The sequence below is a fragment of the Chrysochloris asiatica genome, unplaced genomic scaffold (genome assembly GCF_000296735.1).
Source record: "Chrysochloris asiatica unplaced genomic scaffold, ChrAsi1.0 scaffold00034, whole genome shotgun sequence".
In the NCBI taxonomy this organism is placed as follows: Eukaryota; Metazoa; Chordata; class Mammalia; order Afrosoricida; family Chrysochloridae; genus Chrysochloris; species Chrysochloris asiatica.
In genome coordinates, this window is record NW_006408552.1 from 17,738,937 (window position 1) to 17,766,425 (window position 27,489).

At 48.6% G+C, this 27,489-nt stretch overlaps 1 protein-coding gene across 1 annotated transcript in view; it reads left to right on the forward strand.

Annotated features, from left to right (window-relative positions):
* Positions 1-27,489, forward strand: part of IQCE (IQ motif containing E) — a 47,619-nt gene that overhangs the window by 6,546 nt on the left and 13,584 nt on the right. Inside the window, exons 5-15 of the mRNA XM_006859876.1 lie at positions 181-251; positions 5,904-6,017; positions 6,127-6,177; positions 10,912-10,982; positions 12,628-12,700; positions 12,852-12,901; positions 14,035-14,208; positions 14,371-14,425; positions 15,155-15,351; positions 16,910-17,014; positions 18,731-18,821. Of these exons, the coding sequence (XP_006859938.1) occupies positions 181-251; positions 5,904-6,017; positions 6,127-6,177; positions 10,912-10,982; positions 12,628-12,700; positions 12,852-12,901; positions 14,035-14,208; positions 14,371-14,425; positions 15,155-15,351; positions 16,910-17,014; positions 18,731-18,821 (1,052 nt within the window). The remainder of the gene's footprint in view (positions 1-180; positions 252-5,903; positions 6,018-6,126; positions 6,178-10,911; positions 10,983-12,627; positions 12,701-12,851; positions 12,902-14,034; positions 14,209-14,370; positions 14,426-15,154; positions 15,352-16,909; positions 17,015-18,730; positions 18,822-27,489) is intronic.

A 27,489-nucleotide genomic window follows, 5' to 3' on the forward strand; every position in this document is an offset into this window, starting at 1 on the left:
TCAACAGCAGTGGGTTTGCTGGCTTGATCCAGCTAAAAATGGTGGACGACTTTTGCTCTCCTTTTCATGACCCCCACCCCTTGTTTTCAAAGCATAATTGTGTTAGCTTGCAGACCTTCCTTAGGGTAAAAGCCCTCCCTTCTGTTGGGATAATCTCAAAGAGGTTTGTGTCTCCTCTAGGTCGTGTCCCTGGAACCCCCGCCTACAGAGATAAAGAAGACATGTACGACGAGATCATCGAGTTGAAGAAGGTAGTGTTTCTGTCTGTCCTTACCTGTGTGGAACGGTGGGGTGGAGGTCAGCGTCTGTGTGGGGCACTGCCCTTACAGAACCAGCAAGAGCTCTAGCGCCCGGTACCTCACCCCAACTCTACATCCCCTGTGGGCTCCCATCTCCTGCAGATTGGAAAGACTGGGGAGGCACTCTGTGGCCCTCACAGCCCCCTGTGGCCTGAGGACTGGTGCTAGGTTTGGGCTGTGTGAGGCGTTGTTCTCAGCAACCTTCCCTCTGGGTCATTCTCACATGTGGACAAGACGATGTCTCACAGGCCTTGTGGCAGCTCGGCTTTCTAGAAGCTCTATGAGGTGGGCGGGGCCAATTGTCATACCTGCTTTCTGGTATGAGCTTGGGGCTCAGAGAGGTTAGTGCTCTGCCCAGGGTCACACAGTATCAGAGCCAGAGATTCCAGTCAGGGACATATGACTCCTCAGACTGAGGATCTTCCCATCGCTGGAGTGTAGATACCTTGAAATCTTCCCCGGATACTAACGCTATTGTCACGGTGACTTTTACCAAATTTCACAGAAACTTTTGCATTCCTGGAAGGAAGTCTCAGGGTTTGCTCTCTTCTTCATGAGTTTAGTCTGTTTATAAACCACTGTCCCTACCAGCGAGCACCTCAGGAGGCCTGGGTCAGGGTGTAAGTGGACGCTGGTCCTAAGCACAACCAGAGCACGGTGTGGGGTCTGGAAACCACCTCAAGAGTCCTGGGGTCAAGGTATAAGCGGGACGTTGGTCCTGAACCCACTCACAGCACTATATGGAGTCTGAAAACCATGTCCAGAATCTGAGGAGTTCTGGGGTCAGGGTGTAAGTGGATGCTGGTCCAGAACACCGTGTGGGGTCTGGAAACCACCTCCAGAACCTCAGGAAGCTTGGTGCCAGGGTGTAAGCTGTGCACAGATCCCAAGCTCATCCACAGCACCGTGTTGAGTCTGAAAACCACTGGTCTAGAGAGCCAGTGGAGAACCTGGGAATTGTAGGAGAGACGGGGGACTGTCTCAGCTCTCACCATGACAGCTGTCTAACCAGGAAAGAGATTGCCCATGATGACGCACACTCCTGTCCTTAGGTCAGCAGAGGGTCATTGGGATTTTGTGGGTCAGGCATGGAGGGTTCTACAAATGAACTCCAGGAGGCTGTGAGCCCTTGTCATAGCCAATCTCTGGGGAGCAATCTTCTTGAATTGCTTGGGGTTCACAGCGGGTCTCCGAGTAAGATTACATGGACTTTACTCAAACTCAGCATTGTGGATAAAATCACCCCGGACTTCGGAATTCAGAGAGAGGAGAACCTAATGTTCAGTTTGCTTTGTCGCTCTGGAGTCAGAGCATCAGAGTTGTTTTCTATGACAAGTGATGCTTCAGTTTCCTGCCGAAAAAATGAGGTAATCGTACTTACTTTTCAGGGTTGCTGTAAGGCTTAAGTCAGAGAACCCAGGGAAATACTCTATTTTAGTACAGTGTTTGGCAGACAGCAAGAGGTCAGTAAGCATCGGCCATTTCTTTAAAACTTGCTTTGACAGAGTGGTAGAGCACCAGGAAGTTGCAAAGACAGTGGTTTCTGCCAGCAGTGTCTGTCTGTCTATCTGATGTAGCTATTGTACCACATCAACACCAGAAGACTAAGAAGGTGTGTGTGTGGACCTGTGTCATAATTACCACCGCTTTCTCGACACAGGACTATTCCATCACCACAGAGATCTTGTGTATGCCCCTCCCCTCCCCCAGCATCATCTTTAACCCCTGAACAATCACTAATTTCCCAGTGACATCTCTACAATGATGTCACATGGAGAACATGATGTCAGTGTAGCATTCCGTCTTTTGAGACTGGCTTTTTTTTCTCACTGGAAGCTATTGCATATGCCACACCCTGTTCTCCGATCAGGATGTCTAGACTATATCATGACCAAAGGGGACCCAGATGTGTATGGGGTTGGATACTGCCCAAATGGACATTACAAGAAACATGTCTGCTGGTGCCGAAGTTGTACCAGTTTGAGTGTAGAAACCTTACGTCCTTTTATGCTCCTCGGCTCTCCTAAATTTATTGTACAATTGTCCTAAATGTTTCCCCCTATAGAAGGTCCCAGTTGGGGCCAGAGTTTTCACTAGGCTGCTAACCTCAGGGGGAAAAGTCCTGCTAATCTGCTTTTGTGAAGGTGATAGCCAGGAAAATCCGGTGGGGTTCTACTCTGTAACTCGCGGTCACCATGAGTCAGAATTGACCCGATGGCTAGTAGTAACAACAATAATGCATGGAGAACCACATTAGGCAATTTTGTGCTGTCAAATGTAAGTCAGAAAACTCAACAGGAAAAAGAAAGTCTGTTGAATTTATCCATAGTTTTACTTTTTTCCATTTCATTTCCTCCTGCCCTGTTCATCGGTCCTTCTTTTAGCATTATCTTTTCTGTGTTGACCACTTTCGTCTTAGGTCTCTTGGTTTACTTTCATTTGAGCAGGTCTTGATTTTGTTTTCATTCTTGAAGGGTGTTTTTGCTGGACATAAAATTTTGATTCGACAGTTCTTTTCTCTCAGTACTTGAAACATGTTGTACCCTGGTTTCTGACGAGAAATCCACTGTCATTTGAATTGGTACCCCTCAAAGGTAAAGCATTGTTTCTCACTGCTTTCCACATTTGTTTGATTGAATTTGTTTTGACTGTGATGTGTTTCAGAGTGGGTTTCTTTGGGTTTATCCTGTTTGGGTTTTGTTCAGCTTCTCAAATCTGTGAATTTATGCCTTTGGCCAAATTTGTAGAACTTTCTAGCTTCTTCGAATTCTTTCTCAGACTCACCCTCTTTTGTTCTAGGCCCCCCATCCCTGAGGCTCTGTTTGCTTGTTTGTTTTTGTCTATTTTCTGTTGTTCCGATTGTATCGGAGTGGATCGATTCTGTTGTGTATCACTTAGCTCACTGTCTTTCCTCAGTCCCCTCCCATCTGCTGTTAAACCGTTCATTTTTTCTCTCTTTTCATTTTCATTCTTGTACTTTTCAGTTCTGAACTTTCCGTTTTCTTCTTTTCATCTTCCATTTCTTTGCAGAGACTCTTCATCTCTTGGATTTGTGCCTTGTTGTTGTTGTTGTCAGGTGCCATCGAGTCAGAACCGACTCATAGCGACCCCATGCACAACAGAACGAAACAATGTCCAATCCTAGGCCAACCTCACTACCGCTGCCACACTTGAGTCCATCAATGATGCCACCTGGCCATTCCATCTCGTTAGAGGTCTGCCTCTTTTTCTCTGACCCTCCACCTTACCCAGCATGACATCCTTCTCCAACGATTGTTTCCTCCAGACAATATGTCCAAAGTATGAGAGACGAAGCTTAGCCATCCTGGCCTCCAAGGAGCATTCTGGCTGCACTTCTTCCAACAACAGCCCATGGCACCTTGAGGATTCTCCTCCAACACCACAACTCAAAGGCATCAGTTCTTCTACGATCTTCCTTATTCACTGTCCAGGATTTGTGCCTAGCACGTCCGTAATTGGTAATTTTGTCATAATGCCCTGATATCTGTGCCCTCTTGACGTTGACTGTCTGTTGGTGGCCTTTTTTCATTCAAATAGAGAGCTTCTTTCTTCTTGATAAATCATTTCTGTTGAAGCCTGGCTATTTGAGAATTCATGAGATTTTATACCCTACATAAGTGTGTTGTAATGGGGTTCTGATTCCACTCTGGTGGGTGACGGGGGTGGAGGGAACACCACCCCATTACTGCTCTGTGGGGGTAGAAAGCCAAGTTCTCCTCTGCCTTTGCTAACTACCACATGGGGAGGAACTTTTTTTCACTACTGTGTAGGGCATGGGTTCAGGCTTCTTGCTAGGCTGACCCCACCCTGACTGGACTGGGCAGAGCAAGGGTGCCTCATGCTGCTTCCCACACCACAGGGGGAGTGGGGCCTTGTGACCTCTGGGCAATTTAAGTCCTGACTTCCCCCCTGTGAGGAGGGGGAACTGAACCTCAATACGGCCTGGTGAGGATGGGGTCTGGCTCCCGACCAGCCCATGCTGGTGGACTTGAGGCCTGTTTTCCCCATGGTGTTAGGCTGTACGGACGGTTACTATCTCGGTTTTCTGCCGTGCTGGGCTGCCCCTCTTCTGGTCCTTTGGCTCAAGAATAGAGGTTGTTCTCGGGGCTCCAGCTCTTTCAGGCTGTTGACTTTGCCAACACTCACTCCAGGGGACATGAGGCATAACGAAAATAGTTGGAGTGTAACACCTTGTCTTTTCTAGGTCCCAAGGTCCCTGGTCAGTCCACCGTCTTCTAGACAGTTTTCCTAGACGTCTTATGTGTGCTTGGTATACAGGGTTCCGGGTACTGAGCCATACCAGGCAGGAGGAATAGGGGGAAGTGAGTCTTGTCACTTAAGAGATTTCTCTTTCCCAATGACAACACATTCCTCTATTCAGGAAGCACTGATTATGTGCCGCAGCTCTGTGGTGTCCCCAATCTGGTCAGCTTTCGGAAGAGTGGCCCTTGCATTCTGTGTCTAGCGGAGCTGACTGGTTTGGCTCAGACATCCTGTCTCCCCGCTGAGCTTCATGAGCCCCTTGGAAGGAGAGGATGCTCTGTGAGACAGCTGGCCAATGCTCAGAGCAGCCTGGTGCTGGGGCAAGCTGTGGCTCGCAGCTGACCCATAAGGCTACAGGTCATCTCCTGCTTCTCAGGCTTCCAGTGTCCACAGACCATGACAGAGATTTTTTTGGGGTGGGGCGGGGGGATTGTTGGGGAAATAAAAATGAAAAATACCCTGTCGCCGTTTGTTAGTTGTTAAGTGCCGTTGAGTCGCTTCTGACTCATAGCGACCCTGTATAGGGATTCCAAGGCTTTAAATCTTGTGGGACCAGAAGGCCTCATCTTTCTACCATGGAGTGGCTAGTGGGCTTGAACCATGGACGTTGTGGTTCTCAGTGAATTGCTTATCGTATGAAGCCACTACGCTCCCATCAAACGACTAGGTATGTCCAGAAGAGAACGAAAGAAGTTTGTCATTTCAAAATGCAGGATGGCTCTTTCCATGAAATAAAATTCGTTTTGAGAAAAATTGACTGCCCGGTCTCGTTCTCTCCTGCTCAGTTCACCACGACCCGTGAAAAACTCACGCCCAGACAAGGGTCTGGGGAGCGCTGCCCACTGAGCCTTAGTTGAGGGTGGGACTGTTCAGTGGGTACCCTAGCCTGTGATGGACTCTGATGCTAATGTGGCTGTGGGCTTCCTCATGTGGGCATGGAGGCGGCACCGGCTGGAATCTATGGCTGCGAGGCCACTTGTTGGTCAGATGTGAAGCAGCTTTATTATCTATGGGGTGCTGTTGGCATATTGGGTGGAAGAGTTTATTGTCGGGCATTTCACTGCCCCCAGCTCCCAACATGCCAATTGTGCCCTTCAGACAATGTGACCACCACCACCCCAATCCCCCTCCTCCCCCTGCTACCCTGATTGGGAGTCAGGTCGCTTTTTAAATTATTTCCCAGCTTCCTTTTAAAATTATTTCCCAGCTCCCTTTTAAAATTATTTCCCAGCTCCCTGTTTCACCGGCCATTTGTCTATCATTGTGTGTGTGTCCATGGATGCATGCGTGTGCATGTGTGTGCGGTCCTTGTCTCTTCAGTCATTACACACGCAGAAAAGTGACGTAGATCTGCTGAGGACAAAGCTCCGGCGCGTTGAAGAGGAAAACAGCAGGAAGGACCGGCAGATCGAACAGCTTTTGGATTCCACTAGAGTAAGTTGAAGGCTTGGTGCCCCAGGGGTGGTGCCCTGACTGGAGGCAAGGAGGCCAAAGGACTGATGGGAGGACAGGCTGAACCACATGTCTCATTTCTCAATTGCAGGGCCCAGATTTCATGCGGACTTTGGCAGAGAAAAGGCCTGATGCTAGCTGGGTGAGTAGTCTCCAGCAAGACTGATCACTTTTCCACTGAGATTACAGTTGAGAGATGCCTTTTCACAAAAGCACTTGTACAAGAAGAGTAAGAGATCTGGGGACGGCCTAAGAATGTTCCAAAACTGTCATCCATGGGACCATGGGATGGATTCTAAGAAGAATAACGTACATGGGAAGGGCTCAGAACTTTCTAAAACCGTTCTCCATGGGTTCCAAGAAGAGTACGAGATATAGGAAGGACTCCGACATATTAAAACTGCCTTCCATGGGACCATAGGGGTTCCAAGAAGTGTAACATGGGGAAAGGGCTCAGAGTGTTCCAAAACCAACCTCCACGGAGCCATGGGGATTCCGAGAAGAGCAACAGACACATAGGAAGGGCGCAGAACCTTCTAAAACTGTTCTCCATGGAACCATGGAGATTCCAAGAAGAGTAACTTATAGGGGAAGGACTCAAAATGTTCTCAAACTGCCCTCCATGGAGCCATGGGGTTCCAAAAAAGAGTAAGAGCTACAAGGAAGGACTCAGACATTCTAAAACCATGGGGGTTCCAAGAAGAGTAACATGGGTGAAGGGCTCAGAACTAAAACCACTCTCTATGAGGGATTTCAAGAAGAGTAAGAGATCCAAAGAAGGAGTCACAGTGTTCTAAGACCACCCTCCATGGGTATTCCAAGAAGTTGCTTTTAGAGTTGTCCTGGGGAGTTTGAGGGAGGCCTCCCCAAGGGCCAAAAAAACATGTAGGATAATAATAGTCATTATGCAGGACTTCTCCATCATTCTCACAAAGCAAACATCATAACTGACATTGATTTGAAACAGAAACAAATCCAGTGGAATAGAATCAAAACTAAAATAGATACAGACACCTCTTATATCATATGTACTGTCGCCGTGTGCCATCAAGTTGATTCCAACTCAGCGACCCTGTATAGAGTTTCTGAGAGCAACTGGTGGGTTTGAACTGTCAACCTTGTGGCTAGCAGTCCTGTGCTTATCCTACAGTGCCACACCAGGGCCCATATGATGTAATACTATGTAACAAAAGAAGCTAGATGTTGGTAAGGAGCCATTATGTGGGGAGTGCCATGGCTGTCTACTCGAGCAGGTGGAGAAAAACGGATCGCTGTCAACTTTCAGGCGGGAGAAAGTTGAGGTTTCAGCTCCTGTGTAGATTGCAGCTTTGGAAACCCTATACAGAGTTGATGTGAGTCAGAACCCACTTGATGGCACTTAACAACATCCATCAACTTTTTTGAGTCGAGGGACTTTTTCTTATAAACCACACGCCTCAAAGACCCAAAGAAAACAGAGACATTTGAGATTATTGACAACAAAGAATAAAATCATATTAGTGACATGGGTTTGATAAATTCAAATTTGCATAACTGATAAAAGTATGAGGAAAACTAAATGGGTAGGATAGGGAGATGGCTAAATACAACAAAATTTTCTATCCAGAATATATGAAAGGGCTTCCAAAATTGCTTGGAAAAATTATATTACCTTCCAATTCCATTTTTCCACCAACTTTTTGAAGCTCTCTCTATATAAAGAATACCCATCTACAAAGGAAAAATGTGATTAACACCCAGTTCTGTACCTTGAAGAGACACAACCACAAACCAAAACCACTGCCATCCAGTCGATTCCAATATACAGCAACCCTGTATATGGGGTTTCTGAGGCTGCTAATCTTCGCCAGAGCAGCCAGCCTCATCTTTCTCCCATAGTGGGTTTGAACCACTGACCTAGCAGTTAGCAGTCCAGTGCTTATCCCATAGTGCCACCAGGGCTCCTTGGAAGAGCACATGTTCTTATTAAGTGCCGTCGAGTTGGCTCTGACTCATAGCAACCCTGTATAGGGTTTCCATAGAACGGCTGATGGATTGGAACCACCGACCTTGCAATTAGCAGCCCAGTGCTTATCCTATAGTGCCAGGAAGAACACATAGTAAATATTTAATCAGTGTGGGTGAATTGTGTAGCTGTATCATTTTTAAAGTACATTGTCTCACTTGATGTTAACTGTTGGTGAGAAGAGTGTACACGTCAGAACAGCCACCAGGGCCGTTGTTTTTATGTATACCCTTGAGGACACGTGTGACGTTCTTCAAGTCAAACAACCCTTCTTGCCCTCCTTTTCTGAGCTGTTTCTCCCCTGTGAACACAAACTCATGTCCCCAAGCCTCCTGTTGAACCCTTCTTGTTGCTGTGGTCAGTTTGGCCTCACTGAGCTAACTTTTTAAAAGGGCATGATCACGATGCTCAAGGCAGAGAAGCCAGCTTACTGTCTGATTGGAAGATGACTTCAGGGGATGTTTTTAGTTTAAGGCTTGCAGTCCATCCTTATTTTAAAATTGGGAAACCAAAGTAAAGGAACTTGACCAAGAGGGTTATGGGTGGTGATGCTGAAGCCCATGAAGGCAGGTGGCATTTCTGTCGGTCCTGCCCCCGCTGACAGTCAACACCTGAGTGGAGAAATTATTTTAAATGACTCTGAGCACAGCCTCACACCCCAGTTTAGCAAAATGAGCCCGAGATCCACCACACCAATACTGGCTGGGCTGTGAAAAAGCAGATGTGTATGGTTTTAAACTGCAGCCGTTGCACTGTAAATCGGCATGGGCATTAGGAAGAACTTCGTTGTAGAACTGAGACACCATTTGTGGAATACTGTTCTTTTGGGGTCTGTGTCTCGAAAATAATCCAACACAAACAAAACAAAGCAGAAGGATATTTATAGTTGCCCAGTGTTGGTAAAAAAAACATTCAAAGCAGAATAGTGCTACATCAAAACATCTTTGGGGGGAAAAAATAAAAGGGATTATAAAATGGCACAGCTATATATATATATACAGGAATGTCCACATGATTAATTTTCAGGAGGGCACAGACTTCTGCATAATATGGTACCTTTTTTGAGAAAGGGCTCCTCTGATATTGGGGTGTGGTTATCTTTTATCATAAAAGCTGATTTACAGGTAGAAATTCATAATCATTGGATGTGTGCTATTTCCATTGTAATGTTGTTAGGTGCCGTCGAGTTGGTTCCGACTCATAGCAACCCTCTGCACAACAGAACGAAATTCTGCCCGGTCCTGCGCCAACTTCATAATCATAGCATTTCGTTTCAGTACCCACTGCCAGGTAGAGTGTGTGCCCTGGGATTGAACGCTTCTAGTTCTCCATCTCGATGCTCAAGAAATACTTGCACTGGTGTATGAGGAGGCCCTACTGGGGGTTTCCATGGAAGCTTGTCTGGTCACAAACATTGGTCCCACTGGTAGGAAAGTGTGCATGTGGACTGCAGTATGCTGGTGCTCTGGAGGACTGGCATGGGCATACAGGAGCCAGGGGGTCGTTCACCAAGGTAGACTATTGAGTGAACAAAGCATACTGCTGAATGAAATGAACAGAATAGCACCGTCATCTCAGGTTCTTCATGTATGCACACACGTGAGGAGGTCTGTAAGGCACATACTCAGTTGAGGGCAGTATGTACTTGGGCAATGGGTGTCCAGGCCAAAGTGTGCTTTATAGCTTCATCTGTAATGTTTTAAGGAGTCTTGGTAGCATACCGATTAAAATGCTTGGCTGCTAACCAACAGGTCAGTGGTTGGAACCCACAGGCTGCTCGGCAGGAGGAAGACAAAGCTGTCAGTGTCTATAAAGATTTACAGCCTGGGCAACTCTGTGGGGTAGTTCCACCGCGTGTAGGGCCACTGTGAGTCACAATGGAATTCACTGCAGTGGGTTTGGTTTTTAAAGAAGGTTTTAATTATTTTTTTTAATAGGAAAATATATATGCCTTCTATTATTTTTTTAAAAAACCAGTTGTCATCCAGTGGATTCCAACGAATGGTGATCTCATGTGTCAGAGTAGAACTGGACCACACAGGGTTTCCAGTGGCTCTGACAGAAGTTTGCCAAGCTTTTCTTCCTGGGTGCTTTTGCCTTTCAGTCAGCAGTCGAGCCTGATCACCTTACTGCTTTTAGGGGCTCGAAGTTATAATTCAGGCCTAGAAATGTAGAGTCCTGATATATTGATATATTGAAGCCAAAGTGAAATGTTTTGGATTTTGCTTTTCAGTTCATAGACAAGCACGTTTACCTCTTGCACTGCCCAGGGATACAAAATCATTGACATTTACTTTAAAATGTAATTATTAAAATACTGGTTGGTCATCCAGAAAGAAAGAGGCTGTTCCCAGGAGTATATGGGTGTCCCTGCCCCCACCCCCCATGGATAAGAAGGGAGTCTAAAACGGGTTGGCTTCCTCCAGCCCTAGACTCCACTCAGGTCCTTTCTGGGGCCATAGCATTGGAGTTGTGCGTGCTGCCTGATCTCCTACGCATGGCAACCCGTGGGATTTCCTAGGCTGTCATCTTTATGGGAGCAGATCACTCGGTCTTTCTACTGAGGAGCCTCTGGGTGGATTTGAATGGCTGCCCTGTGGGTTGTACCACCAGGTATCCTTGGGCAAGAGAGCGTCCCTTTAAAATCCCTGCCAAACCTCCTGAGTCAGGTGGGGATGAGTGTGTGTGTGTGTGTGTGTGTGTGTGCACTGAGTGCAAACCACACTCAGTGTCATCTGCATCTCGCTGAGTCCCTAGTCCAGAGACTGTAATTACAGGAGGAAGACCGGCCTTGTGGGGACAGTGCGGTAGCTCCCAGGGCACCTTGTGGAGGGAGGGGACGGTCAGCTCCACAGGCCATTCTGTCGGCAGGTGGTCAATGGGCTGAAGCAGAGGATCCTCAAGTTGGAGCAGCAATGCAAGGACAAGGACAGCACTATCAAGTACGGGCGGCACCAGAGATGGGGGGGCACCCTGGGAGGGGGCAGACACTCTACGGGTGGGGACACACTGTGAGCCAGGCCAGGAAGGAAGGATAGAGGGTCCTGCCTCCCCACCAGGCGAGCAGGGACCGACCGTCTTCTCCTCTGGGTCTGTCATCTCGGGGGCTGGCTGCGCCCACCTTGGCTGTGTATCCCCAGCCCTGCGCTCTCTTCACAGCTCCCCTCTTTCCTGGGCCTGCTTTTCTGCACTCTGGGTGATCTCCTGTCTCCTAGTCTTGTTCCCATGAGGACGAGCTGCTCCCCACAGTTTCCTGTGGCCCTATGTACCCCAGTATGGAAGGTCTGTCCCTCATTGCCCCCAGCTGCCCCCTGGGCTGCTTCTTCCTCACTTGCCTTTCAGCGCAGAGGGGTCATCCTTTCTCAAGCGGTTCCTGTTTCTGTCTCAGCTTTATACAGTAGCAGCCCCGCCCTGCAATTTGTTTCCTGATGAAGTTTGTCTACAAGACATCTTACCAGTCTGCTGTGTTCCCGAGTCCCAACCTCTGTGCTTTTGGCTCCCTTGGTGTCCAATCCACTGTGTGCTGAGGAACCTCAAGTGTGAACAGACCCTCAAGTCATTCTCTGCCTGCCCCCAAAGAACTTTGCCCTTGCTAAGTCCTGAACTCAGTCTTTGGGTTTTTTTTTGCTTTTTATTGTGAATTGACAATGCAGACTGTGAAGGTGAACAGTAGACCATCTGTTTTACAGCCAGCAGTCCATACACATTTTGTTTCATGTAACTGATTTCAACCCTCTCCATGTAACATCACATAGTTCACTTATTCCCTGGGTTTCCTGTTTTCATTCCTCCTTTGTTCCCCACCTTTCTAAACTTTGCCCCTGGGTAAATGCTGCCTTTTTGATCTCTAATGTTGACCATTCTATGGTGTATCTTCCTGGTGGTGTGTCACCCCACCACCACCACCTCCTATATATCTGTCTGTTGCTTGGCTGAAAGTAGAGCCAGGGGGCTGGCTTTGATTCCAGACCTGAAGGGTGGCCAAGGGCCGTGGTCTTAAGGTCCCATTAGTAAACCTCGTCCTTTTTTTTAAATGATTTTCAATTTTGTTCTACATTCTAAGGTGATCCCTCTCAGAACAGTTGGTAGTGGTCATCAGGCACCATTAAGTCCTTCTGGTCTCGGTCATGGAGCGTGCTCATCACGTGTTCTATCAGTCCCCTGGACTAATTGTTTCCAAGCGCTCACACTTTTCACCACTCTTCTTTCTCTGAGCAGGGGGAGATGGAGAGTTGCACCCTCGATGGCGCAACTCTCAATGGAGAGTTGCTGTGATTTGAAAGCTCGCATCCTTGTCGCTGTTGTTGTTGTTGAAAGCTCGCTTCCTCACTAGATGAGGGTATTTCTAAAGCTTCTTTACCTTTTTCTGTACCTTTCCTTTCCTTTTCCTGTACAGCGGCCAGTCCCTGGCAGCCAGAATACTGGCATGCTGAGTTCTCCCATCGGTCTGAGGCCCAGGCCAGTGCTGAGCACATGCAGGTCTCCATTCCCAGGCTGGGCCTCTTTCAGACCCTCAGGAGGCCTGAGAGACCATGCGTACACTTGCCCTTCCAGCCTCACCGCACTAACTCTCTGCTTGGTTCTCAGCAAGCTACAGACTGATATGAAGACCACGAATCTGGAGGAGATGCGCATCGCCATGGAGACATACTATGAGGAGGTATAGGACCCTGCCTTTTCCAGCACGTCACTGCTTGAGTGGGCATCCTAGCTGTTGGAGTGGTGGGAACAGGGGTCTGGCTGGCGCGTCCTTGTAGGGAGGGTTCCTTGTTTGTGATAGCCCCTAATGCGTCTTAACCTGGTCTTCGCAGATTCACCGTCTGCAGACCCTCCTGGCAACTTCGGAAACTGCAGGAAAGAAGTAGGACATGTCTCTGGGAGCAGATTCCCCAAGGGGCCTTGTACACTAGTGTGTCCTGCCCTGAGCCCTGGGGTAGGCCAGCACCTATGCGCAGGTGCTCAGGGCTGCATGCTGACACAACAGCCTTGCTTCCCCCCTCCCACCCCTCAGCTGTGCATACTCCAGATGTCTCCCGCTCAGTGTTGGGGGATGCTACCCCCAGCACATTCCCACATATGGAAAAATGCTTGATGCCAAGTGCAAGTTCACTTAGTTACCTACAGTCTTCCTAACTATGCTTACTGCATGCGATGTCTAGGTGCCCCTAGCGCATAGATCTCCCTCCTCCCTTGCCACGCAGGGTGATACCAGGCTTCCAACGGAGGGAGGATGACCCCTACCCCAGCCTCTACAGCTACCGCTGGCACAGAGCTTTTCCGCTGAACCAGCCATGCTTGTTCCTCTTGCTTCCTCCCCTGCCTCCTTCCCACCCCATGGTTTAAAAGCAAATCAGCAAACATCTCCTGTAAGAGGTCAGCCACCGCCATGAATTGATTCCAATTCAAGCAACCCTGTTGTTAAGTGCTGTCAAGCCAGTCTTGACTCAGAGTAACTGTATAGAGTTTCCAAGGAGTGGCTGGTGGGTTTGAACTACAAACCTTGTGGTTAGCAGCCCAGTGCTGATCCTATAGTGACCCAATTGTTGTTGTTAAGTGCTGTTGAGTCTGTTCTGATCCATAGGAACCCTACAGCGGCCTAGTGGTTGGTGGTGGTGGTTATGTGCTGTGGAGTTGGTTCCGAATCATAGCGACCCTGTACAGGGTTTCCAAGGTTGTAAATCTTTAGGACAGAATAAAACAGCCTCATGGGGTTTCCAAGGCTTATGGAAGCAGACAGCTTCATCTTTCTCCCGTGGAGTAGCTGGTGGGTTCAAACTGCCAACCTTGGAATTAGCAGCCCAACACGTCACCCCTGCACCACCCAGATGGTAATCGCTGTAGATTTTAGAGGGGAAAGCGATGGCATTACATTGTGAAGACAGAGTTCTGCACACCCATTAGTGATACAGTTAGAATACACAGGAGTGGGAGTGGGGAGCAGTGCTTTCCCTACCTGGGGTTCAGAGCCCATGTGCCAGCCTCTCTGGTCGCTAGGGCCCCTGTGGAGAGGAAGCTGAGCCTCAAGCGGCAGAAGAAGATGAGCAGCATTCTCTTAAACCTGTCACGGAGTGTGCAGGAACTGACTGAGGAGAACCAGACACTGAAGGAGGACTTGAACCAGCTACTCAGCAATCCCCCCTCCAGCTCCAAGATCCAGGGTACCCCAGGGCCCTTGCTGGGGCTGGGCAGGGAGACAAGGACCCAGGCATCCCTACATGGGGCTTCCAACAGTGCAGGGCGCCCTCAGAGTGCCCCCAGGCGGGCAGTTGAGACGAGGTGTGCTCGAAGTACCACACCGGGGCGTCTGTCAATGCCTGCTGTTCCTGCAAGCTACAACGAATGGAGCAAGCCCAGGCTGCTGCGTCGTATCACAGAGCTGGAGAAGGTGAGCGTGAGGGGGCATCCACGGAGGGGTGGGTCCAGGGCTGTGTGCACGCAGCCTCAAGAGCTGTAAGCCCAGGGCCCTTGTTTCACAGATGGGGAGCCCCTGTAGGTGGACATTCATGTGTGAACGTAGGTGGTGCACATGGTCCAAGCTCAGGACCTTCCAGGGTCCAGCCTGGCAGGCACGTGTCATGAGCTGTTGACTGGGGATGCTTGGATTCACACTAACTGTCCTGTCTGCCCCCTGTGAACTTACAGTGCAGTCATTAGGCCACTGTCCCAGCAGAACATTAGCTTAGAGCCCTCCATAATGTTTCATTAAGAGGGGGATTTAAAAGTAAATAAGTTCATACACTTAAAGAACAGAAACTTAGAGGGTTTCTATATATATATATATATAAATTGTGGGTATTTTATAAACTAAACCTTGTGAGGAACAATTTTCAACCAGAGCCCAGCTTTGTGGACTGAAAGACACTGAGCCCGTTTTGATTTCTACCACCTGCCCTTAGCTCTGTGCCCCTTCTGAACAGTCTCAAGGGCCTTTTCATTCGGAAATGCTAGGGACCCGATAGGGTAAATGAGCAAAAAGGACAAGAGTGGCTCACCTTCTCTCTGCCCTTCTGTGGGTAGGGATGTCCTCTCGGGGGTGTCCCCCAGTCCCCTCTGGGTGGCCTCGATGGGAAATGGCGACAAGAATGACATCTGATGACATCTGTGTTGCCCCCAGAAAGTGAGTTTGCTGGAAAGCCTCAAGTCGCACGCGTCTGAGCTGGTGAAGCCGAGCTCTAGACCCCAGTCCTCATCCACCTCCACCGTGCACCGGCAGCCCCACACAGACTCCCACGAGGAGCCGGAGCGCCTGCGGGGCACTCTGCGGATTCAGGACGAGCATGCCATCATGCACAGCCAGCTGCAGGAGACAGAGTAGGTGCTGAATGCTCACTTGTGGCCTTGTAGTGGGGCACAGAGCTCCTGTCTAGAATGAGACAGTTGTGGTGAATTTGGTGGTGCTGTGGGTTAGGCGTTGGACTGCCAACTGCAAGGTCAGCAGTTCAAGCCCAGCAGTTGATCTAAGGGAGAAAGACATGACAGTCTGTTCCCGTAAAGACGTGGAGTCTTGGAAACTCTACGGGGCCGGTTCCATTGTGTCCTATAGGCTCACTGTGAGTGGAAGTTCCCTCAGTGGCAGTGGGTTGGTTTTGGGATTTGGCTCAGCTACAGGAACCCTGGTGGCACAGTGCTTAAGTGCCCAGCTGCTGACCAAAGGATGATGGCCTATTCTACTCTGTCATGTGGGGTCGCCGCTGTGAGTCAGAATCGTCTCGACAGCATCCAACAACTACAGGCCCGTACCTAGTAGTTAGTGTCCAGGTGTTTGTACGTGATTCTGAAACTTCTGATATTTTACTGAGATAGAGGCAAGTCTGTGGTAAAAAGGTGGTAATCATCACACGAGGTGCTAGAAGAGTGCAGGCCAGCTGAGGAAAGCAGCATCTAAATCTCGTTTCAAGAGTCCAAAGGGAATCCCAGGTCCGCTTTTACAGAGGAACATGCTTTCCTTGGTTTGTGTAAAACAAGCTAGCCACCAGCAGGATCTTGTGTAATATGAATGTTTTACTAACTCTGTTTGGGCAGAGTTCAAGGATACTGTGGGCTTGGTACCAGACCTCTGCAATAAGGTGAAGGGGGCCACAAAGTGAGTCACAGGCATGTGTTGGTTTCCCAGCACGTAGACGAGTTGTGTTGATGGTTTACCACCACCTGTCACATGTACAGTAGTGTGATGAAAGAGTTTGAAATGTTGTGAGCGTGACTTACATGGGACGTAGAGACACGCTGTGAGCATTCACTGCTGGAAAACCGATGCTGATAGGCATGTTGGGTGCAGAGTTGTCACAAACTGTCAAACCCCACAAGACCTGTGAAGTGCAGTCCAGTGAGGTGGGCCTGTAGTACGGTCCTGGGCCTTCAGTCCTGGCATTGAGTCCTAACAGCTGTCGAGTGTTCACAGTGGCAGTAGAGCCTAGAGATCCTGGGTCCTCCACGCTCACCCTAGCTTCTCAGTCTGCAGCCTCCTCCTCTCCCATGCTTTATTGGAGACCCCCACAGCCACAGCCCTGATAGGCCTCTTTGGGCCGCTGCCACGGATCTTGAGTTAGCACAGCCCCCTGAACTCAGTGTGGCTGCTGGGGGTGTGCAGAGCTGGGGTCAGCTGGAGGAATGCTTCTGGTCAAACTCATATAGACATCTGAGGGATGGCCAGCTGGTCAGCATGCCTTTACTTAGCCCCCAGCTCCTCTGCTACTGTTCTAAAGTAGGTGGGGGCTTTGATAAGTTTATGTGAAAATCCAGTGTCTTCGTTCCATTTCTGAAGCCCCGTCATGGGTGAGGAAATGGAACAGCACACTTTTTCTGAAGGCCCCCTCCTCTGTGGTGCAACACCAGGGTGAACCCTAAGATGTCTCTGGTCCTGTGTCTGCAGTTTGGAAGTGAAGCAGCTGCTGCAGATGAAAGCTGACTTGGAGAAGGAATTGGCACACATGAAGGAGGGAGAGAAGGAGCGGAGAGAGAGGGAAGAGACCCTGAGGTAAGTGGGCTGAAGGAGGAGGGAGAGAAGCAGCAGACGTGGGGGTGTGGAGAGAGAAGGAGGAAACAGGCGGGCTGAAGAGATTTGAAGAGAACACACAGGATTTCCAATGCGCCCTGCCTCCAGGGGCTACCACCCCCCACCTATCCTCAGCAGGACGTCCAGACGTCCCCAGACTCTATCCTGATTAGTTCTACCTCTTCCTCAAGTCCCTGTGGTTTCCTGTCACCTTTAGAAAGAGACTCCAGACTGGGTGAGGCTCTTTGTGGGCCCCTCACACCTGACATCCCCCGCGTGCCATCTGTCATTGATGCTTATCCTTCTGGGATCAGGACTTGGCTCAGGTTCTGGGTGTGTCCCCAGGCACCTTCTCTCATGTGTCACTAGTCACAGCAGCGCAAAGGAGGACACCGCCCAAGTGTCCAGCAACCAACGGTCAGACAGAGTGAGGTGCAGTCAGTTGGTGGACTGTCACCACCTAGTCTTGGTCTGTGCCACACCATACATGAAGCTTGAAGACACTATGCTGTGTAGGCTAAACCAGACACAGCAGGTCTGGCCCCACTTGCAGGAACCGTCTAGGACAGACAGATGCGTAGAGGCAGAGGTTGCCCAGGATGAGGGCAAAATCAGGAGGGACTGCTGGTCTGCATGGAGTTTCCTTTTGAACTGATGAAAATGTTTTAGAATTAGTGGTGATGGTTTTGTGAACATGTGCTAAAAAAACATCATAATCGTGCACACTAAAATGGGCAATTTTGTGTTATATGAATTTTATCCCAAAAGGAAAAAACTAATAACTGGAAATCTGAGCAGAACTATTGAGCACTCAGGCTAATTAGTGAGATGACTGGAAAGAATTTTATATAAAAAAATTTCCTCCAGGAGAAAGGTGACAAGATTTCATCAGAAGGCTAGACTTCATGCATATCCTGAAAGGCGATTTGGCAGAGATGAACTGTTCATTCTGCCTCTGCGTCTGTAGGGAGGATACTGGCTGTATTTCTTTCCAACCACATGGTATCTGAGTATTCATCACTCATGCAATTAAGGGGGTCCACGTGGCACAGTCATTTGCAGTTAGCTGCTGACCTGAAGGTTGTCAGTTCGAACCCACCCAGGGACTCCATGGAAGAAAGGCCTGGTAAATTGCTTCTGTAAAGATTACTGTTGCTAGGTGTCTTTGAGTTGGTTCTGACGCGTAGTGACTCTGTGTGCGACAGAACAAAATGATGCCTGGTCCTGCCCATTGTGGCAGCCACTATGTCAGTCCATCTCGTTGAGGGTCTCTGTCTTTTTCGCTGACCCTCCATTTTACTAAAGCTGATGTCCTTCTCCAGGGACTGGTCCCTCCTGATGACCTATCCAAAGTATGAGAGACAAAGTCTCCCATTCCTTCTAAGGAGCATTCTGGCTGCGCATCCTCCAACATAGACCACATCAGTGTGACAGCCGATAAATCTCTCAGGCTATTCTACTAAGTAACACACGGAGTTGCTCTGAGTCACAGTGGACTCAACACAGCAGATAAGAACAATGCTCATTTCCAAATAGCATTGCAAGGTGTTTGGAGGCTTTCCTGGGCAGGGGAGTCACCATCTGCGGTGGGGCTCTCAGGCTCTGTCCATATATCCTGGGAGGGTAGCTGAGTCAGTGCTGAGCTGTGCCTGTGGAGTGTGGTGGCAGATCTGGTCTGTCTGTCCTATTTTCCCTCAGGTGGCAAGTTCAAACACTGACCAAGAAGCTCCAAGAGCTGGAAGAAGCTCAGAAAACAGAGCAAGATGCTCCCACAAAGACAATGCACGAGGTACGTGTGTTTTTCCTATGTAGTCTCCAGCTTAGGCGTTTTCTTCCCAGCATGTCTCCCAGCCACATACTGACTGGAAGAAGTGAGCACCCTTCTATCATAGGAGCTCAACTCGTCATCTCAGCTGTGGGCATCAAAGTTGGGGTTCATTGATGGTCAGTCGTGAATGTAAACAGCTCTTCCAGCTGTGGGTTATAGAGCTGTTGAGCTAAATGCAGAGGCTGTGAGAGAGACAGACAGACAGATACAAAGAGAAAGAAGGCTAGTGCTATCCTGAGCAGAGGGCTCAAATCCTCCCATGTACTCATCCTTACACCCAAGGTTCTTGCTGCGGATCCTCCCTCAAAGCATGGTCCAAGGGAAATATCCAAAAGATCCACTCAGCTTGGGCCTCATTGGCGCCTGACAGCAAGCAAAAAGCAGCATCTAGAGAAAGAGGCCCACCCTCCTCATCTGCACTCTCCCACTTGCTCCCAACAACTGTCTCTCACAGATTTGTTAAGACAATCCCCCACTTCCAGAAAGATCCACTGTCCACTGAGGGTTGTCTGCTAGAGGTGAGCAGGAAGTGGGAATTGAGAACAGACTTGGATCGGGAGGTGCTCTGGTTGGCAGGTGGCTCTGTGGTGAAGGGCAATTTCTCTCTACAGGGACTCCATATAGGCGCACCCTCCCTCCGAGCCACCTCCACACTTGCCTTAGTTACCTGGTGGTGGTGGTACCTGGTGGTGGTGGTTATGTGCTGTGGAGTTGGTTCTGACTCATTCCCACCCTGCATAGGGTTTCTGAGGGTGTAAATATTTACGGGAGCAGAAAGCCTCATCTTTCTCCCCACAGAACGGCTGATAGTTTCAAACTGCTGGCCTTGAGGTTAGCAGCCCTACTTGTAATCACTATGCTACCAAAACTCCCTAGTGGTGTTGTAACAGAAATACCACAAGGCAATGATTTTAATAAACAAACGTTTATCTGCTCACGGTTTAGGAGGCTTGAAGTCCAAGGCATCAGTTCTAAGGGGGAACTTTTTCTCTCTATCAGCTCTGGAGGAAGAAGGGCCTTGTCTCCTTTCAACTTCTCTGGTCCGAGCATTGTTTGGAGATCTACGTGTGTCTTGGCATCAATTTTCCCCTGGGTCGGGGAGGTGCTCAGCGCTTCACTCCCTACTCTTCTTTTCTTGGTGATAGTAGGTCCCTTGGAGCTCTGCTCACTTATTTAATCTCTTTTAATCTGGAGTAAGGAGATCTGGTAGTGTAGTGGTTACAAATCGGGCTGTGAACCTCAAGGTCAGCAGTTCAAAACTACCAGCTGTTCCGCGGGAGAAAGATGAGGCTTTCTGCTCCCGTAAAGATGTACAGCCTTGGAAATCCTGTACAGGGTCACTATGGGTTAGAACTGACTTGACAGCACATAACAACAACAACAATCTGGAGTGGCACTGTAGAATAAGCACTGGACTGCTAACCACAAGATTGCAGGTTCAAACCCACCAGCCGCTCCTTGGAAACCCTCTACAGGGTCTTTACGAGTCAGATCTGACTCAACAGCACTTAACAACAATATCCCAAATGAGATTGAGTTGAGCTGCAACTAATCCTGTAGATCACGTCCTGCCTCAAGAACACAGCTGTCTCTTCTCCCGCCTTGTCAGCATCAAGAGGTGAGAATCCACACCACAAGGGATGATTCCATCAGCTCACAAAATGCAGGATAATGACATTATCTAGAGAATCATGGCCCAGCCAAGCTGGCACATGGTTTTGGGGGGTGCAGCTCAATTCTTGACAGCACCCCTGAAGGCAGCCGGCTGGTGTTTCTTGGGACTGTGAGGGGGTGACAGAGACCTGCCTCTGGTCTGTCAGCACTGCCAGCCACACTGCAACCCACTGGGCTAGAAAGCCCGTCCTCGGCCAGCCATTTCTGCAGCGAGTGGATCCTCCACCTGGCATTTTGTGTGGCTGAGTTGTAGAATCTGACAGGTGTTCTTGGGCATCCACCTTGTAGCTGCGTGCACTCTGAGAGGCGCCCATAGTACGGATGTGTGAACAGCACAGCTTCTCCCTCATTCCAGTCACTGAAGCGCTGAAGACTGCCCGGAGCACGCACGCACACACACCAGGATCTCACGTTTTTACACACTGCATGTGTCCTTCCAGAAGTGTCCTTCCTCTTCAGACAGGAAGATTGTTGCTGGGACTTAGCAAGGCTGTGGTATTTAGCCACCTGCTGAGAGCTGAGCATTAAGGGTTTTTTAAACCTTGATTGGCTTTTCTTTCCCTCGGCTGGTTCATGTAGCAGGATTATTCATTTAAATACCTCTTGTTCTCTTAAAAAGACCCTGGTAGTTAAAGCACATAGTTTAAAGCTGCAAGGTTGGTGGTTCACACCCACCAGCTGCTCCACAGGAGAAAGATATGACCATCAACTTCATTGTTGTTGTTGTTGTTAAGTGCCATCGAGTCGATTCTGACCTATAGTTTCCGAGGAGCAACTAGTGAGCTTGAACTGCCAACCTTGCAGTTCAGATGGCTTTGCAGTCTAGCGCAAACCAGAAGGTCAGTTGCTAACCAGAAGGTCAGTGGTTCCAACCCACCAGTTGCTCCATGGGAAAAAGATGTGGCCATTTGCTCTTGTCAATACTTGTTGTTAAGTGCAGTTGAGTTGGGTCTGACTCGTAGCAACCCTTTATAGGGTTTCTGAGGGACGGCTGGTGGGTTTGAACTGCCAAACTTGTGGTTCACAGTTCAGTGCTGATCCCACAGCACTACACCAAGAGGCCCCTCAATATATGCGGTGGTTGTGTGCCGTGGAGTTGGTTCTGACTCATAGCCACCCTACATATGGTTTCCGAGGCTGTAAATCTTTACGGGAGCAGAAAGCCTCCTCTTTCTCATGTTGAACTGCTGATCTTGAGGGAGCCGTGTTAATTCTATTGGGATGTTCTTTTCTGCACTAGAGGGTTTCAGTAAGTCAGAATCAGTGGTTTTTTTCTCTCAGCTGGACTGTGGAACGTCCATTCTGGCAGGAGGGGCTCAGGATGTACACAGGCCACAGTGGTGCCGGCAGGCCTGAAGGGTCTCCTGTAAGGATTGGGGAGCCCTACGGCAGATGGGAGCCCCCTGCAGAGCTAATTCAGCCCTCAGACAGTGTTCTCTGTGTGTCCCCATAGATGTGCTCATGTGGGTTTCTCCATATCTTCTGAGGGAGGCTGTCTTGGGCTAGGTTCTTGAGAAAAGCAAATCCAGTGACTGTATATATGTATGTATATGTATATATATATATATATATATATATATATATATATATATATATATATACACAATTATCTAGATTATCTAGAGAGAGTTCTTACAGGGTAGAAGCAGGCAAGTCCCACATCTGTGAGTCAGATATCAGACTGAGGCTTCTGCAGACTCTTGTCATCAGCAGGAGCTGATGAACCCAAGATTGACAGGACATCAAGTTGAAAGAATGGGAGGTCAGATGATGATAAGCCTGAGGCAGGATCCAGATGGAGCAAGAAGCCAGAGAAGAGAGCTTTGCCAGAACATCCATATGTATTGGATTCAGGCCACACCCCCGAGGACATTTACTTTCAGTTGATTGGCTATGGTTACATTGTATCAGATCTCATTGGTGGTGGTGGTGGTAGTGGTGGAGACTACATCTTAGCCTCCTAATCACTAAGAATCCTGGCCCAGCCAAATTGACTCACAACTTTAACTTGAAAAGGCTGAGTTGTCAGTTCCTCCTGAAGAGAACTGGCCACTCCCCATGTGACAATCACTCTTCACGAGACCCGAGGTCCCTGCACACCTGTGCTGTCAGTCATGGTCTGGTTATCCTGTGGGAGACCCGGCTGTGCCCAGTGTTGTCCGTGATCTTCATCCTGGCCCCGAGAATGGATAGTGTCCATGTCACAGGACAATGCTTGTGTCTCTTCATAGGCTATAGACACTGTTCCAACCTCTTCACAAAAGGACTGCCCTAACTCCCTCAAGTCATTCCCACCTTCTCTGAGACATGTTCCTGCCTCTTTGAAAACCTTCCTCAAGGAGGCAATTGTTCTCCACAGAGCAGAAATGCACATTTGCAGGGCTTTGAAGACTCTTTGTTTGGCAGCTCAAGAGGACTGTTGTTGTTGTGAGGTGCTGTGGAGTTGGTTCTGACTCATGGTGACCCTTCACCATCTTGTTGGGGATTTTCCTCTTTTTTACCGACCCTCCACTTTACAAAGCATGATGTTCTTCTCCAGAGACTGGTCCTTTCTGACAATATGTCCTAAGTATACGAGGTGAAGTCTCACCATCCTGGCTTCTAAAGAGCATTTCTAGCTGTATTTCTAAGACGGATTTGTTTGATCTTCTGGAAGTCCGTGGTACTTTATTCTTCTCTAACACCACAATTCAAATGCATCGGTTCTTCCATGGTCTTCCTTATTCATTGTCCAACTTTCACATGTATATGAGGTGATTGAAAATACCACGTCATGGGTCAGGTGCACCTTAGTCCTCAGAGTGACAGCATAACTTGTGAGCACTCTGAAGAAATCGGCAGCAGATTTTCCCAGTGCACCACGTCGTTTCATTTTCTGACTAGGCTTCCTCAGGTATTAGGTTGGCTGCAAACCCTCAACACCAGAGAAGTACAGCTTGACTCAGTGCCTTGGTGATTGATGTGCAGATCACAACAACACTTGGGTTCCCCAGCATAAGATGAACCCTGTTTAGACCCTCTCTCCCTCCTTGGGCCTCAATATACTGACCTTCCAAGAAAGGTCTGGGATAGATGCTGCCTGTCTCCCCATCTTTGATCCCCTCTGAGCAGAGTTTACACTAATCTCTGTCATTTGGGATTTAAACCCTTGTCTCTCTTAGACCCTTGTTGTGCTCCCGTAAAGATTTACAGCCTCGAAACCCTGTACAGGGTTGCTATGAGTTGGAACTGACTCCATGGCACACAGCCACCAGCCACCTCTCAGTTAGATGCAGAGCTGCTCTGTTTGTGCAGCTACCTGACAGTGGCTCCACTTCTAACCGAGGCCCTGGGAGGTGGTGCGTGCCTGGCGTCAGAATATCATTCCGTGTTTTTCTATTGGGGCATCTTCACCTTGACCTTGAGCTTATGCCTTCCCATAATTCCTCCAGTAAGGAGCAATGTGGTGATACTCCAAACACAGTGACAGCAGTGACGACGACACTCGCAGGCCCAGCACTGTTTCCACCAAAAGACCCTTCTTTTTGTCTCCCAGTTCCTCTTGCTTTTACCTGCTGTGGAGTTTAAAATATGCAGAAGGCACGACTGTGTGGGAGTTGAGTGGTGTCTCAGTTATCCAGTGCTACTGTAACGAGAATACCACAGTGGATGCCTCAACAAACAGAAGTTTATTCTCTCACAGTTTACGAGGCTGGAGGTGCAAATTTAGAGTCCTGGCTTTCTCTCTTGGTCAGCTCTGGAAAGGGTCCGTTTCTCCTTTCAGCATCTGTAGGTCCAGCATTCCTTGACGATCTCTGCATGTCTTGATGTGAGTCTTCCTATGGATATAGGAGTTTCCCAGTGCAGGGACCCCAGGTTCAAAGGATGTATTCCACCCCTGCCTCTTCTTTTCTGGTGGCAGGAAGTCCCTCTGGACTCTGCTAAGAGATTGATTCAAGATATAATCTAATCCTGTAGATTGCATCCGGCCTTATTACCATCATAGAAATGGGGGTTTACAACACATAGGGTCAGGTCAGGGCTGATCACACCAGATCACATCGTGGAAAGCAATTACATCGTTAAATAACTGCCAAACCATTGAGAATCATGGCCTTGCCACACTGACACATATTCTGGGAGACACAATTCAGTCCCTGACAGACGGTATATTGAACTATTAGCAAATGGAGACAACAATGTTGCTGTTGTTGAGTCGGCTTGAACTTGTGGCAACTTCAGCACATTCCCCGGCCCTGCACCATCCTCAGAATCACTGGTCTGCTCAAGATCCTGGTCACAGCCCCTGTGAACTTCGGGTGCCTTCCAACCTCGGAGACTCTTCTCCCATCTCCATAGTAGACAATGTTCTATTATCATCCATGGGTTTTTCATTGGCTCATTTTTCAGAAGGTCTTTCCTCCTCATCTTTCTTAGTTAGGAAGCTCCCCTGAAACCTGTCCACCACAGGTAACCCTCCTGGACTTTGAAATGCTGCTGGCCAAGCTTCCAGACAGCACAGTGTGACAAGCTACAGAAGGTGAGTGGTGGTGGTTAGGTGCATCGAGTCAGTTCCAATTTAAAGCAACCCTGTGCACAACAGAATGAAACACTGCCCTGTCCTTCGTCAACCTCACAGTCATTACTACGCTTGAACCCATTGTTGCTGCTGCTGCACCAATCCATCTTGTTGGGTGGAGGTCTTCATCTTTTTCACTGATCCTCCACATTACCGAGCATGTGTCTTTCTCCAGGGACTGGTCCCTCCTGATAACATGTCCAAAGTGTGGGAGACGAAGTCTCTCCATCCTCCTTTATAAGGAAGAAGGCGCCGCTCGCTCCTGCTTATAAAGGACAAGAAAAGCTGTTTCTATCTCTGTCTCCCCCTCTTTATGGCAAGAGTGGAGCTGCATGTAGAAACGCAGTCCGAGATAGTACCCGCTCACTGACTGGGCTCCTGAACAGCCACACAGAGGAGCTACATAAAGATATGCTATAGTGTACAGCCATGAGTAAGCATAGCGTGGGTCTATTTACTGACATGGAACGATGCCTAGGATCTATTGTTGGAGGGAACCAAATCCTCCCTCTCCCCCCCCCCACAAAAAAAGGCATATAGCACGATGCCATTAAACAAAAAACACCCTCCCATGTAAGAAAGAGCCAGTGTGGCTGTTTCTGTATGTAGGATTGCAAGTGTCTGTTGTTTGGGCTTTTTCCCCCTTTCTCTTGTGTATCTGTTAGTGTTATCTGATTTTTTAAAGCCACGTATGTGCCAGCTTTGGGTTTCTTTCTGCTGAGAGCATTTCCATTCTGAAGAAGAGTGAGTTTGACTGGAAGAGCCCATGGCCGTCTGGGTAGTGGAAGGGCCCTGAGTCTTTTAGTAGCCGAGTGACTAACTGCAGGTTTAAATGGCACACCGGAACTCAGGCTTTTCACAGTTGCCTCGGGTAATTTATAGGAACATCAGAAAGTAGTGCTTTTTTCCCCCCAGCTGTTGACTAAGCATTATTTGACTAAATATTCATTGATCTCCTAAGTAAATGTTTTTACATTTTTTATCAAATTGGCCAGCAATGCATATTGACAGTTTCCCACTGGAGAAACTGAGTGGCAATCTGAGTGTGTGAAGACAGAGGGACCGCGGTCTGCAGGGTCTCTTGTGTGGCTGTCACAGGGACACCACAAGGGGGTAGATTTCACAAACAGAAATCTCTTCTCTCACGGTTTAAGAGGATGGAAGTCCAAATTCAGGGTACCTGCTATAGAAGAAGATGCACTTGCTCTGTGGGAAGGTCCTTGATATCAGACCTCCCCTGGGTCTAGGAGGTTCTCAACAGAGAGGCCCCAGATCCAAAGGACACATTCCACTCCCAGCTCTTTCTTCTTTCTCTTTCTCTGCTCACTTGTTTATCTCTTTTGCATCACAAACGAGACTGACTCAAGAGACAGCCTACTCGTGTAGCTTGTATCCCGCCTCAATAACATAGAGATACAGCCTAATCCTCAGGAACAAAAGCACTTGTTTTAGTTGCATGCCATCAAGTTGGTTCCAACTCATAGCAACCCTATCTAGGGTTTCCAAGGAGCAGCTGGTGGGTTTGAATCACCGACCGTGTGGTCCAGAGCATTGTCCAGCAGAGCCACACCAGGACTCTGTACTAGTACATAGAGATCCGAATTGGCAGCACATCACAGATGGAGGCTAATGGCTCTGGGATAATGCACTAGACCGCAGGGTCAGTTTGAACAACAAGGTCGGCAGTTCAAATTCACCAGTTGCTTCTTAGAAATCCTATACAGGGTCGCTGTGAGTTGGAACTGACTCAGTGGCACTTAACAACAACAATCGTAGAAGATGATTGCTTCATTGCACAACAGCTCCAGAGAATCACAGCCCAGCCAAGTTGACATATGGTTGAAGGAGACACAATCTCTGACAGGTAGTGAGATCCTCAGGAGGGTAACAGTGGAAACGTCAAGACGAGCCTGGGTTCTTGGCCAGAAGCCGTGGTTAGCTCCCTGAGGCGGGTGGATGGCAGCTGACCAGTCTATCCCGTCTCTTACTTTGTGGGGTCTGTCTCCAACAGCATGTGTCTCCACCGAGTTTGCATTCGGAATGTGAAGAAATGTAGTTCGATATTTTCATGCTTATTATCCTTCTAGACAGCCAGGATCCTTAGTGGCACAGTGGTTATAGGACTTGGCTACTAACCGTAAGGTTGGCAGTTCACACCCAGCAGCCGCTCCCTGGGAGACAGTCTGCTCCCGTAAAGATGACAGCCTTGGAAATACTATGAGGTAGTTCTTCCTTGTCTTACAGGTTGGCTGTGAGTTGGAATCGACTCAGCAGCTGTGAGTTAGATTTGGTTTTATAAATTTGGGCCCATAAATGGCAAAACTCAGGGTTGGTTTGATGGTTTCTTTCCACCAGGAAACCAAGCTAGAAGTTTGCTGTTTTAAACCCAGAAATCCT